This window comes from Vitis riparia, chromosome 1 (assembly GCF_004353265.1).
Source record: "Vitis riparia cultivar Riparia Gloire de Montpellier isolate 1030 chromosome 1, EGFV_Vit.rip_1.0, whole genome shotgun sequence".
NCBI classification, from domain to species: domain Eukaryota; kingdom Viridiplantae; phylum Streptophyta; class Magnoliopsida; order Vitales; family Vitaceae; genus Vitis; species Vitis riparia.
In genome coordinates, this window is record NC_048431.1 from 20,654,727 (window position 1) to 20,667,571 (window position 12,845).

Here is a 12,845-nt window from a genome sequence, read left to right on the forward strand (position 1 = left end):
AAAAAAGAAGCATAATAAAATTGTAAATGAAGAGAGAGGAGGGAAATGATGAGTGCAAGCCAGTCTAAAAGAGCAGCACGTGAGCAGTGGATTGAACTTTTCCACGTGGCAGGAGCCGTGCCGTGGAGTAGTGAAATGAATTTCTCGTGTAGACGATAAATTAAAATGTTGTAAAAAAAAAATGTTTCCTTTTGGAGGACCAGAAGTGGGAGTGATTTGGTGTGGCAGATTCCACATAGTCGAGGACATCGTGGGTCCCACATTAATACTAAGCGCCAAAATCCGTGGACCCCATCCTTATTTATTCATCTTTTACCACGGTACTTGTGGGGTTCACAAATTTTGGCTACTGCCTACCATCCTAACTCTTCTTTTCTCTTTTATTTATTTATTTTCTAATTTTTAATGAGATTAAAAAAAATATGTAAAAATGTTCAAACTTTTTTTTATTTACCTTTAAATATTAATTAATTTTTCACAAAAAAAAAAAAAAAAAATCCCATTGTTTTACAATTACATTGTGCTTTAGAGCCTTTAGTAGCTAGTACCACCATTTAAGTAACAAAAAGGCATTGACCCCTTTTCTGATAGCTTCCCATTTTCAAACTTTCTAAAAGCTAAAGCAAACTTTCTACTTATGGTATTAGCTAAAAACCAAAACCCAAAACTACAAACACTCACATCTGTTGAAGGAATTAAGAAATTGAACCCATTAATCAACAAATTTGCAAAAGTGCAAAAATAACTTTAATATAAAGTAAGTACAAATCCCATGCCCCTGACATGGAGTATATACAGTAAACAAAATGTCAAATATTAAGTTTCTGGTCCAAACACCCCATCCATCCATTTAAACAAAGTCTCTACTTACAGAGAAAGAAAGAAATAAAGAACAGTTTGAACCAAAATTCTTCAATGCAGACTCTAGCAGTTGAAGCAACTCAGTAAAACAGTGCCCACACCCCCATCTTCATTCCCATGTAACCGAGATCATAGAGTTTGCAAGTCCTGACTCTTCAAAGGTTAATTCTCTATCATAGTCCAGATTCTGTGAAGCCCCTGGTATTGCCTGGGTCAAGTGGAATGGCCGTGAAACCGCTTCCTCAAGTTGAGAATAGCAGAACGACCAAAGCAACTGCAAAACAAGAAAAGCAGTAAAACACTCAAATCCAGATCTTTGTTCACTGTGCATAAGCATTTTAAAAGCCAACAATCCCACCATGCGGTACATCCATATGATTGATGGGGAAAATAGATGAACCAATGTCACATGCTCACTTAGGTGTTAATTCAACATCAACATAGAGCCAAAATGTGGATGTGGGTAACAGAATACAGAGGGCCAGAATGATGCATAATCTTGCATGAAAAATCTTACCTGTATTGGGTCAGTACGTAAGAAATTTCTCTGGATCCGGCGGCCATCTGGGAGACGGACTCCAACCCTGCAAAGAAGGTTCCTATCACCCTTGGGTTCTTCGGGCAGAGGAGGATATTCAGGCTTTTTAGCTGAACACATCTCTTCCTTCTTGTCAGTAGTGGTTACATCTTTTTCCTTGGAAGTCAGTCCACTAGGGTCTTTCATGCTTGCCATAGAGGCTGCCAATGCCAATTGCACTTCCTCATCTTCTTCATTAGTTTCATCTGCAGCCACTGAGATTACTGGAATCAGATTTATTTAAATTTATGAAATCAATCAATAAAAATACTCAAAAGTATAAAGAACATTAAAGTAGAGGGAGAATCACTTCCCCCAACAAAATGATAAAACAAAAATACTGTTTGACATCAAATTTGTAATCCATTGACAATAAAAACAAGAAAAAAAAAATACAATAAAAGCAAAATAAATCAACATTAGATACCTAGCACCACAAATGGAATTTTTTTTTTCATAGCAAAGTCAAAATGAGACCAAAGAGAATTTCTAAATAAATATTCTCCATCTTGAAGTACCTTCTAAACAATTACATAATAATCTTCTCAAAGAAAGAAAATTCAAATTCATATTTTCTTGGCACCCATTAGAAAGGATTATTAAATGTGCATGTATCATACACACATCCAGTGTATTGTAAGACACTTGTTGCGATATATATCAATGGCGTGCACTGTTTTTTCTTTTGAAAATTTGTACCACATTACACTTCAATATTTTGACTACCATGCCTGCATCATGAAAACAACTCAAGAGATAGAGATATGGAATCTGTGCATGCTAAGTGGATATGAAATTTCAGGTTTGAATAATTAGAAGCAAATGAGAAACAATTTGAATTAGAATAATGTAATCAAGTATGGGCATAAACAATCTGAAACAGCTGCTTCCCCCATAGCAACAGAAATAGTACTGCTGAGTACAAAACAGCAGCACTGCAACAAAAGAAGAACAAACTATTCTTAAACAACTTCCTAGCATCTAAACAAAAACTCTTGAATGGGACACCATATTTTTGGAAGGGAACCTTCAATAATTTTGGATATAATCTAATCTTTCCACTAAGGCTGTCTGTATAATTGGATTTTGATTTAAGATTGGGATTTCTACATTTGCTGATTTAAAATTCCAAAATTTGAATCTGCTGACCTAAGATTCTGTCTTTTGGATCAGATTATGAAATGAAAAAACTTACTTTCAAACCCACAGTTACGTTGCTGAAAACACCAATGGTAATAAGAACCAATTTAACAAACTGGTCCAAACATGGAAAGAGTATCAACAATTATTTTTGAAAAACCATCACCAGTTAAACGAACGATGTCCCACTTTCATATTGTGTCAGAAGTATGAGATAATGACCAGAAGAAAAGAGCAAGAAAGCCTGGTATACCTTGAATTTTCTGGGGAGGAGTCAGAGAGCTTTCTCTTGGACGTTTATGAGATAGAGTGACGTGATGATCCTTGGGGCCACCCTCCATGAATGGTAATAGATCCTACAGTTGAAAGTTGTCTCAGGTTGTCAATACAGTGTCCAGGATTCACAGATTCAAGTTCTTTTACAGTGATATTCCTTAGCCATTTTCGTATTACATGATCATGCAGAGGAAATCCAACAACATACATAACTATAAAACATACCTCCAGCAAACGCTCTGGTTGAATCATTCCACACCATGAGCGCATCTTTTGGCCCGTGATGGGGTCAATCACAAGAACCACAGGAATAGAATCCAATTTGTAGTAGGTGCAGACTTTCTTGCCCTCACTTGTATCATCATATACCTATATTCACAACATAGGGATGAATATAATCATAAACATCAGATAATGAGGTATAAACTACAAATTTTATCAGCATCAAAACAAACAACATTGAACCAACACTGCAATGTCCAAGAGATTCCCACTAATCCACTCAGATCTCTAGGGAAAAATTATGCTTTGCAGTGGATTGCTATCCTTGCATTGAGCCCAAACATCTCAAATGCCCTCACAAAGCAGATGCCAATCCATACCAAATGCAGAGGTACATGTTCTTATCCCACTTTCTGAGTGGGGGGATATTGGTCAACAAAAACACTCCCCATGAAATGTTTTCTTGCTAGGTCACATGAAGGGGCATTTTTCAAGTGTAGAGGCAGATTCCTCCCTCCCTTCTTAAATAATTAAAGGAGACATCCCTCTTCCCAAGTAAAGGAGGTGGCCCAGCTTATTTCCATCCATGGTCAACTCTGGGAAATCTCCTCCCTCCCTCGAAGTTACTGTATTTTAGGACATGCCATCCTCATAATATTATTACTAAACAAGTCGGACATAAAGCTTAGGCGGTCCAGCATAAACTTAGCAAATCTTAGAAGTGGTCTTATTTCAACTAGATGAGAGGGAAAGATCCACCAGCATCCAAGGACATGTAAGCCAGTCCCCAAGTGGCAAACCTTGGCTTCTGGATGGTCCTGCACCCACTAGCAAGCTCCCCATTGGCTTTCTATGAAAAGGGCCCTTGGGGATTCATTTATGGCAAACTTTATTCAGGAGTTAAGACCATCTCCAGATTCTACAAAGCATTCCTTTAGATCTCTAACCCCCTCTCACCTATCCTTAAAGACTCACGATCCACTCATCTAAAACCCCCCCATGCCACCCCAAAGCCCATCCTCTCCCTACCCCAATCTTCCAATAATCAATTTGTGGAAATTGATCAATCATGAAGAGCAACTAGATAAGAACTCACAAACATCACAAAAATAACCATAATTTGTTTTAAAGGGCATGTTATCACTATGCTAGTTCCATAATATTGGCAAAGGTCTCACTGCATGAAAAGTGCCTCTATGGTTTACATCTTTGAGGTTCTAGAGTTCTTATAAAATTTCTCTTCATAGAAATTGAAGAAATATATATTTATCGAAGTTGCATTTTATGAAGAATTCGAAAATCTTAATCAATCTTTAGTAACACTGGTTTCTTTCAAACCTTTATTACGATTTCAATGCCATCAAAGAACCATTCCAGTACTATTAAATATTTATCATCTCTTAACAGGAACCACATGTTGATCATGTCTCATGGATACTCATATGCCTAAGCATGTAGAGTGCTGCCATCATTGTTTCAATCTTTTACATATTGACACTAATATGATATTATGACAATTCAAGATATAAAAATCTACAACTTTAAACATCTAATCATATGTTTGTTTTCACACCAAAGTTAGACAGAATTTCATGAAATAAGTCCCTGGATAAGATCATGTAACTTGCAATATACTGATGAAATGTAATTTATTGTCACAAACTTAAGCCTTTCCTAAGTTCACGTGCGACACGTAGACATCTCAAGGTGCTTGACGTTGCTAGGTCAGTCTTCCCCCCCCCCCCCTATAAACTCAAGGGAGGGTCATTTGAGCAAAGTTGTGACATTATGCAAATCAAATAATATTAAAATACCATACTTTGTCTGGTAGAGGACAATGAAGAATTCCTGGTGTGAGCCCTAAATGCAAAGACAAAGCAAAAGCACAAAAGACTATTCATGAAAAATAATGACAATCAAAATATGATACTAACCTGCCAGAAGATGAAATTTGTACTAATAGTTTGCGCCACAGCTTCATTTGCCCATGTATCCCGATTAAGCTTCAGATAAGCAAGTATATGCATAATACCAAGAGTGAGTCTTAATTCCAATGAAGGGGAAAAAAAGAATTGTTCAAATTAAGAGAAAGAAAGGGCTCAGAGAACACTACCATATGTGAGCTGAATTCTGTGGTGGATTGCAAGTTTACCAGGAGCCATTTATCCTGACCGGCAGCAGCAACTTTTGCCTGCATTTGTATCATGAATTAGTAAAAGCACTGAAACAAGTCATATTAAGTTCTCCAACTCAATATGATTTTTTGGATTAAACAAATATCTGTTTAATTTTTAAATAGTCAGTAATTAAAATACGATGATGACTCCAAACACAAGCTTAAAAAGAGCTCCTTTTAAAAATTAATAAGTTGATAAAAGGATGCAAAGCTCTTAGCTTCAGGAATAAATTTGCTTCTACCACACTTCTTCCTCTTCCATTATTTTAATCATCCCTACAACTATATTTATTTTCCACACAATGACATATCCACTGCATGTTTGATATTTGTTGGCTACATGAGTGCCCAAAAATATTATTCCAAAATTCTAGAAACATTCAAGAGGTGAACAAGACGTGCAAAGGAGTGGAGGACTGCAGTGCCTGACATAACAGGGTTCCTCCTTAAAAGAGACCATGCGATATAGCAAACTGTTTCTAAGGCAAGCAATTTTTGACAAGAGGTGCAAGGCAAAGTCTCTACAAGAGGAACCCAGGACTCCTAAAAGGATTTTGTTGTTGAGGAGATAAAGAAGCCAATTCCAACTGACACTTCAAAGCATCTCAAAATTGGCATATTGTTGGACAAGATTTCTGCCATTGTCCATATTTTTTCCATGTGTTTTAGAAGTTTTCCATGTGGCTTAGAATTTTAAATTACATTCAGATAGCCCTAGTTCCTTAAGTCAAATAATCATATTGATAAGATCATGAACTATTGGCTTAGGAAAGGTAACACACAAAAAGTCATGAAAACATTAGCTAATAGCGGTTGAAGACATGACACAGTCCCTCTTTAAACATATCCAGGCTACATAGAAAACTTCTTTTAAGGCAATCATTTTAAGATAAGAGGTGGAAGATGAAGTCACTCCAAGAAGAACCAGAAAGTTCAAAATTTTCGTTTTTGAGTAAAAGAAGCCAATTTCCGAACTGACCCTTCAAAGTATCTTGGCCTAGACATCATGCTATCCACATTTTTCCAATATCAGCATCTTTTTGCACATGATTTCTTCCACTGTACATATTTTTTCCCTAGTGATGGCATCTTGGAAGTCTAAATTACACCAATATTACCCCAGTTCCAGAAGTAAAAAGCCCTACTAATAAGCCTCAACCTATTTTTCCATGGTAAAGTTATTGCCAACCTTTCTTATCTTGAAAGAAAGGTGAACATCAAACCAGCAGAATTATCATAAATAACACGTCTTTTTTGCAGAGTGGTTTTTATTAGATGATTTGTACAGCATACAAGTAAGAAAGATGCAAATCTAATATGAGAGGGAGAGAGTTCAGAAGTCCTTAGCTTTCTAGCAAAACTAAGCTATGAAAGTTTTGAATAATTTTTTCAAGAGAAACCAAAATTTCTCCTGTAGGCAACACAAATGGTCATGGTTTTCAGGAGAATATATTGGCCTATTCAGTGATTGCTTGCTTCAAGATGCCTCCAAGCATTTGTAAGGGGATCAATTTGGCAATCATTAATTTTTCAATGGAAAAGAAAAATAAGTGAAAACTTATTAGGGGGAAGGGGAAAAAAATAGAAAAGAAAAGGTCTAAAGGACAACTGTGTGTTTACTATCAAAAAAGGGAGGACTGGGTGGAGGGATTTTTTTTCTTAATAGCAAACAAATTTATTACATAAAAGGGACATAATGAAGGCCGAGATATCCCTCCAACCAACACTGTGAAAAGAAGCATGATAACAAGCTTCTGCACCATAAGGGGTGAAAAAGAAAATTACGGAGAGTCAACAACAAAAGACCGCGTCCAGTGCCCCTAAAGTTCTGTATTAGCCGACCAATCCACCACATGGTTGGCCGAACTGGGGTTCCAAAAGAAGAAACAATCTAAAACTCTCAAAAAGTCAACAGACTTGCAACTCCACCATCCAGTTTCCATGCCCCTCTTCTTCCCTAACTCACCCAAGATGGAGGAATTGTTAAATCCCCTTCCACTTGAAGGTTTCTATATCCTGCAGACAATGCATCCCTCAAACCTTTCAACAATGCTAGACTCTCAGGTCCAATAGCTAGTTGCTTGAGGCTTGCTTGTTTAGTATTCAGTATTCATCCTCTTACTCATTGGTCATTAGAAAACTGGCAATTTTTAGTTTTTACAGCTCAATGTAGTATTTTACATGAGATTCTTAATTAAATTTTACATTTTGAGCAAAAGAAGAGCTAGAAAAATAGTACAATAATTCATGATTGGTGATTGTCAAGGAAAAAAAATATTATGACATTATAACACAAATACCTAATGCCACTGATACAGTCATTTCAACTCATAGTTATTAATTTTGTAATACATGAACTGTGCAGCAATGTTCTTCACAAGAAAACAGCTGTTTACCTTTTCAAAAGGTCCATGGTGCATTAAAGCAAATGGAGGCCGATATAACGAAGCAAGATTATCTCGAGAATTTTCTGCCGTAGATGTAGCACCTTTTTCTGATTCCCAAATCCCTGGGCGTTTCATCTCGTCATCAAAATTACGGAATGCAACTAAAGAACTTGCTTCATGTGAAGGATATCCTCCTCTTGATACTCTACATCAAAATAGAAAAAACAAAATTCACAACTAAATTACAATAAATAATAAAAGGAAACAGCTGAGCATGTTAAGCTACAACCAACAAAATGGTAGGGAAAGCGAAGTAGGCAGACAAATCAGAAGTGCACAGAAACAGGTATTTGAGTAATCATTATGTAACTTTTCAAATCTGGAACACATAGCAAACTAACAGAAACCAGACAAATAAAATAGGTGCAAAATTTGTTTGATATGAGTTCCCACCAAAACCATTTTACCTCAGGAACCAAGTAAACAAGAATTAGGAAAGACAGGTTGAATAAATAATCTAAAGCATTTGCTAGAAAAAATATATGTCATGAACTGTAATAGAAGTTAAAAAGTGTAGCTTTAGATGCACAAGTAACTGGAAAGGAAAGAGGACTGTTAGCAGACAGTACCATTTTTGAAACTTACTATTGCAAAGGAGAAAACAAATATCCAAGCACCATAGTCTATGTTAATATCCATGCCTTCAAAATCAAAAACATAAACAAGAATTCCCTTTATGGACACAACAAAACATTCTTAGAGAATAAATATAATGAAACAGAAAAAAACAACCAATCTCATCCCTAGCTAGTCCAATTCCTTGTCACCATATACACACTGGCATCACAATTACTAGAGGAGAAAGGCAAGATAAAAATGAATTTATTAGATAAAATTTTCCAAAAATATGGTTATATCCAATGATGAAAATATTGTTTTGACGGATATTTCGATGACTTAATTTTACAAATATAAAGGAAAATATCGATGAATATTAACACAAAATATCAATGGGGCGAAAATTAATCAAAACTCATGGAAATGTTGAGAAAAACTCTAAAAATGATAAATAAGAACTAATATACATATTCAAGGCTTTTTTTTAAAAAAAAAAAAACAAATATAACATATTTTGTGACATTTTGTAATAATATATCGAATTTTAAAATGCATTAAATCTAAAATTATAATATTTAGTTTGAAATAAGGTTTTTAATCTAAAAATATTGATAATTTTATTATAAATTTATAATTATTTGTATTTAAATATTACATAGAAAACATAGTAAGGTAATTAAAATTGATATATTTATAATATTTTTATTTTAATTAATTTAAATAATATATATGCATATGTATAAATTTGCATGTGCATATATTGCACAACAAGAGAGATACTCTAGTGGTTCCCGTCAAGCTCACGCCGCAGCAACCCAGGTTCAATCCTTGCCTTGGTGCTATTTAATTTTATTTCTTAAAGAAGTTATCCCACATCGAAAGTGGGAAAGGAAAGAATAGTGAATTTATTGGGGAGCCATAATGGGCCACAACACATAGTGGGTTGAATGAACTGTGAGTGGGCTTTCTTTGTTGGGCTAGAATTGGGCAGCTTAAATTTTTTAAGAAAAGGTGCTGACGTGGTTCCAATTTAATCAGTGATACTACCGAAATATTGGCATAATATCGATATATCACCAAAAAATCCACAATAAATGCAAATAAAATTGGAAATTTTGGTCCAAAAAAATATCCTTCCACATATCGTGTTGGGCAGGCCCGACACCCGATATATTGACCAAAAATCAGCGATATATCCCGTTCTTTTGTCCATGGTTATATCTGGCTATTTTGATGAGCCACAAATGCCAATAACAAAACAACAAAGAGAAGATTTTTAAAGAAAACTAAAACCCTGGAGCAACTTTTCAATGCATTATTCTCAAAGAAAATTAGAATAAAATGCAAGCAAAAATAAGAAGTCAGAACACCAACACACTGGAGCAACTTTTCTTGCATTATTCTAAAAGAAAATTAGAATAAAATGTAAGCACACATAAGAAGTTGAACAATACCATTACCAATCATGCTTGAAGTTATATGGAAGCCTCCCAATTAAAATGGAAAAGGAAGAAAGAAGAGAAACATACCCATACAACATAGGATCATCATAAAGAGCCTCCCTTATCACCGGTAATGGAGGTCGTACTTCATCTCCATCATCTTGTACAACATTTTCATTTTCAATGTCCTTTCTTGATCCACTGAGCCAAGGTAAAGAAGGCAACATTGAGAAATACACATAAAAAGAAAAACAATCAAATATGAATAACATGTCAGTTTAAATCATTTTCCCAACATACCTTGAACTTTGATCAGGCAGGGGACTAATATTTTCTATTGGTGGAGAATATGAAGACGTAGCCATGGCTCCACTTTCATTCCCAACATAGAACAGCTGAATAGCTTCCTCTAGTTTCCAGCTTGTAGCCTGCCCCCATAACTTTCAGCCATTAAGTTTCATATAACGACAAAGTATGGTTTACAAAGTACAACATAAAAATATATAAATAGCCATATAGTTCTGACATTCTACAAATGAGAGCTCTAAATTACATAATCTAGAAAATGGGCCTCCAAAAAGTTAGTCAAATTGAAGTTTGATCATTCCTATCTTGTGAAATCCACATTAATAGAAAATTTGAGGATTCAGTAAGAGTCTTCTTCTTTATCTTCATTTTCTTTTGTTTTTCTTTTTCCTTTTTCTAAGAGCATAAAGGGTAGTGCTTAAAAAAAAGGTGGCCTCCAGATTAGTACTTTATAACCTCATAGTGCAAGGCGACATTTCAGCCCTAGACCAAAGGGGCTACACCAGGTTAACCCCGTGTTCACTGACTGCACCCGCCACAGCCAACACTGAGTAATCTAGGAATTCCTAGTGGCAGGAATTAAACCCAAGACCTTGTGCCTCTTACACAAATCTCTGCCCTTTCCCTGACCACTGGGCTCAGATGGGCTACAATGTGCCTCAGGATACAAACTCTTCCTACCATGGGATAATTTATTGTTGTACTTTTTCTATCAAGAAGGCCCACAAATAATAAAATATCAATTCAACAAGCTCACAAGTATTCCAAATAGGATATAGAAATATCTCAACCCTAGTATCGACATTTTGTTCACTAATAACATTGCCAGATATTTGGTACCCAATCAGCAAGCATAGCATATTCCTCACCATTACCACGTGTACCAACTCATCAGCAAATCTCAACCTTTGCATACCCATATTAGCACAAACACACACAAAACTAGGCACAAGTAACAATTTCCCTCATTCACGTCTAATTCGATCGGTTAATCATTCAATTTAAGAATAAAAGTTCGCCATTTTCTTCTTTGTTTACCTATCATTGAAGGGATTAAGACACCATCCATTCATGTACTTAATACAGCTTCGAATTCACCTTCTTCTACTCCAGAAATTCAGTTTTGCAGTTCCACATTCAAAATTCTATATTTTTTTTTCCCCTTTTCCCTGATCTTCTAAATGTAAGACAACAAACCGAAACCCATCAACAATAACCCATAGTTTCTACAAAATGTAACAAAAAAAACAGCAATTAAAGCGCAAAAAAGAAGAGAGATGTGAACCGAGAGTAACCTGCAAGAACTGCCTAGCTGTGTCGGCGGACTGACCCACGGCAATCTCCAGAAAGGAGGAGACCATGCTTTGCTTGTCAGCTGAGAGAATGCTCTCCATCTTCCAGAGATTCTCAAACCAAAATCCTAATCGATAACCGATTGAACCCCAATCGATGCTGAAGGATTTTCTAGGGTTAGAGATGGAAAGAGATACGGGAGGACACTCTGGAAAGCAGCGTACCCAAATCCCCTTTTTCTGGTTTTTTTTTATTTTTTTTTATTAAGTATTTCACATAGGTATCTCTCTGTATATATAGAAATTATAATTTTTTTAAAAAAAATCATTTGCCAATTCTAATTCGTTTCACAGTCCAAATCCTTTTTATATTAGGACTCCTCCCTTAATTTAAAATATATATAAAAAAAAGTAAAAAAATAAATATATGATAAATAAAATTTAATTGATTTTAATTTTAGTAAATTTACAAGATATAAAATTTGTAGAATAATTTATTCAAATGAACTCATAAAAAATTATATGATATTTAAATTTGTTCAATTTTCTCTTGCCATTATTCTAATATAAAATATAAAAAATAAAACTTTTTATGAACATGAGAAAATAAAGAAATAACAAAAAAAAATATAGAAAAAGAAAAATTATCCAAAAGGGTCTATAGTCACCATTAGGCTGAAAGGTGTAAAAGTTATAAAGTTAAGCATAACTTAAACTTTTCATCTTTTAAGTCTATGCCTATTATATCTTTTCTTTATTATTTTTTTTCCCTAAGACTTTTTAGCTTTATTATAAAAATTATTCTTTTTCTTTTGTGCTTTATATACTTCATTATTTTTATTATTAACATGTTATTAATATTATTATTTAGAATATTAATATTATATGTTATGATTATTGTTGATATTATTTTTTTATATTAGTAATATCTTATTAATATTATTATTATTTTTATTATTTGGATGCAACCTACAAACCAATCCTAGAAGATAATTTCCTTCCTCTTTTAATTCATAAATCCTATAAATTTTATTATAAAAGTCATTCATAAAAATACTTCAAAGCTAAGGCACCCATTTTTATATATTAATAGAGAAGTCAAGTGTAGACCTTCCATTTTTTTCAATGTTTACCCTTCGACATCTTTTTGTTGCCTTATTGTACACTTACGATTTATTTTTGAGCTTTTATTGTGTTTTCACTAGTGGTCCACTGTAATTCAATTGATCACTGTCTTTGAACTTCCTTTGGAAACATTTTGGAGGACTTTTAAGTATCCCTAATATGATTGTACCGTACCTCTTATTTTAGTTTAGAATTTTGTTTGGTTTTCTTAATTTTTAGTGCATTGAGGTTTAATTTTATTTTTCTATTGTATGATTTTAGAATTATATTGACTTTTTATTTTTTTTATTGCATGAGATTGATATTTCGATATTTGATTGCATATAATTGACATTTTGATTTTGATACATGTGATTAATATTTTTTATTTTTCAAATGTGCATATGATTGACATTTTAATTTCTAATTTCATGAGTTTTATTT

General features: G+C 34.2%; 1 protein-coding gene across 2 annotated transcripts; it reads right to left on the bottom strand.

Annotated features, from left to right (window-relative positions):
- Positions 1-712: 712 nt before the first annotated feature.
- Positions 713-11,533, bottom strand: LOC117924333 (plant UBX domain-containing protein 7). 2 transcript variants are annotated; one of them, XM_034842956.1, is made up of 10 exons: positions 11,301-11,533; positions 10,000-10,127; positions 9,787-9,900; positions 7,649-7,844; positions 5,190-5,267; positions 5,011-5,079; positions 3,080-3,223; positions 2,832-2,934; positions 1,379-1,644; positions 713-1,135 (listed from the first exon to the last, which is right to left on the bottom strand). In XM_034842956.1, the coding sequence occupies exons 1-10, from the start codon at positions 11,397-11,399 to the stop codon at positions 971-973; spliced, it is 1,362 nt and encodes a 453-aa protein (XP_034698847.1). In that variant the 5' UTR covers positions 11,400-11,533; the 3' UTR covers positions 713-970. The 2 variants fall into 2 exon arrangements, with proteins under 2 accessions (XP_034698847.1, XP_034698840.1); XM_034842949.1 differs by having other exon boundaries at positions 1,379-1,653; positions 11,301-11,532.
- Positions 11,534-12,845: the final 1,312 nt, after the last annotated feature.

Bases quoted from the DNA above. Each gene is read 5' to 3' on its own strand.
- LOC117924333 (XM_034842949.1), bottom strand. From the start codon at position 11,399: ATGGAGAGCATTCTCTCAGCTGACAAGCAAAGCATGGTCTCCTCCTTT. The intron at 7,845-9,786 runs GTATGTTTCTCT...ATTTTGATGTAG, and splicing joins GATGATCCTATGTTGTATGG to AGTATCAAGAGGAGGATATC. The intron at 5,268-7,648 runs GTAAACAGCTGT...ATACAAATGCAG, and splicing joins ACCATGGACCTTTTGAAAAG to GCAAAAGTTGCTGCTGCCGG.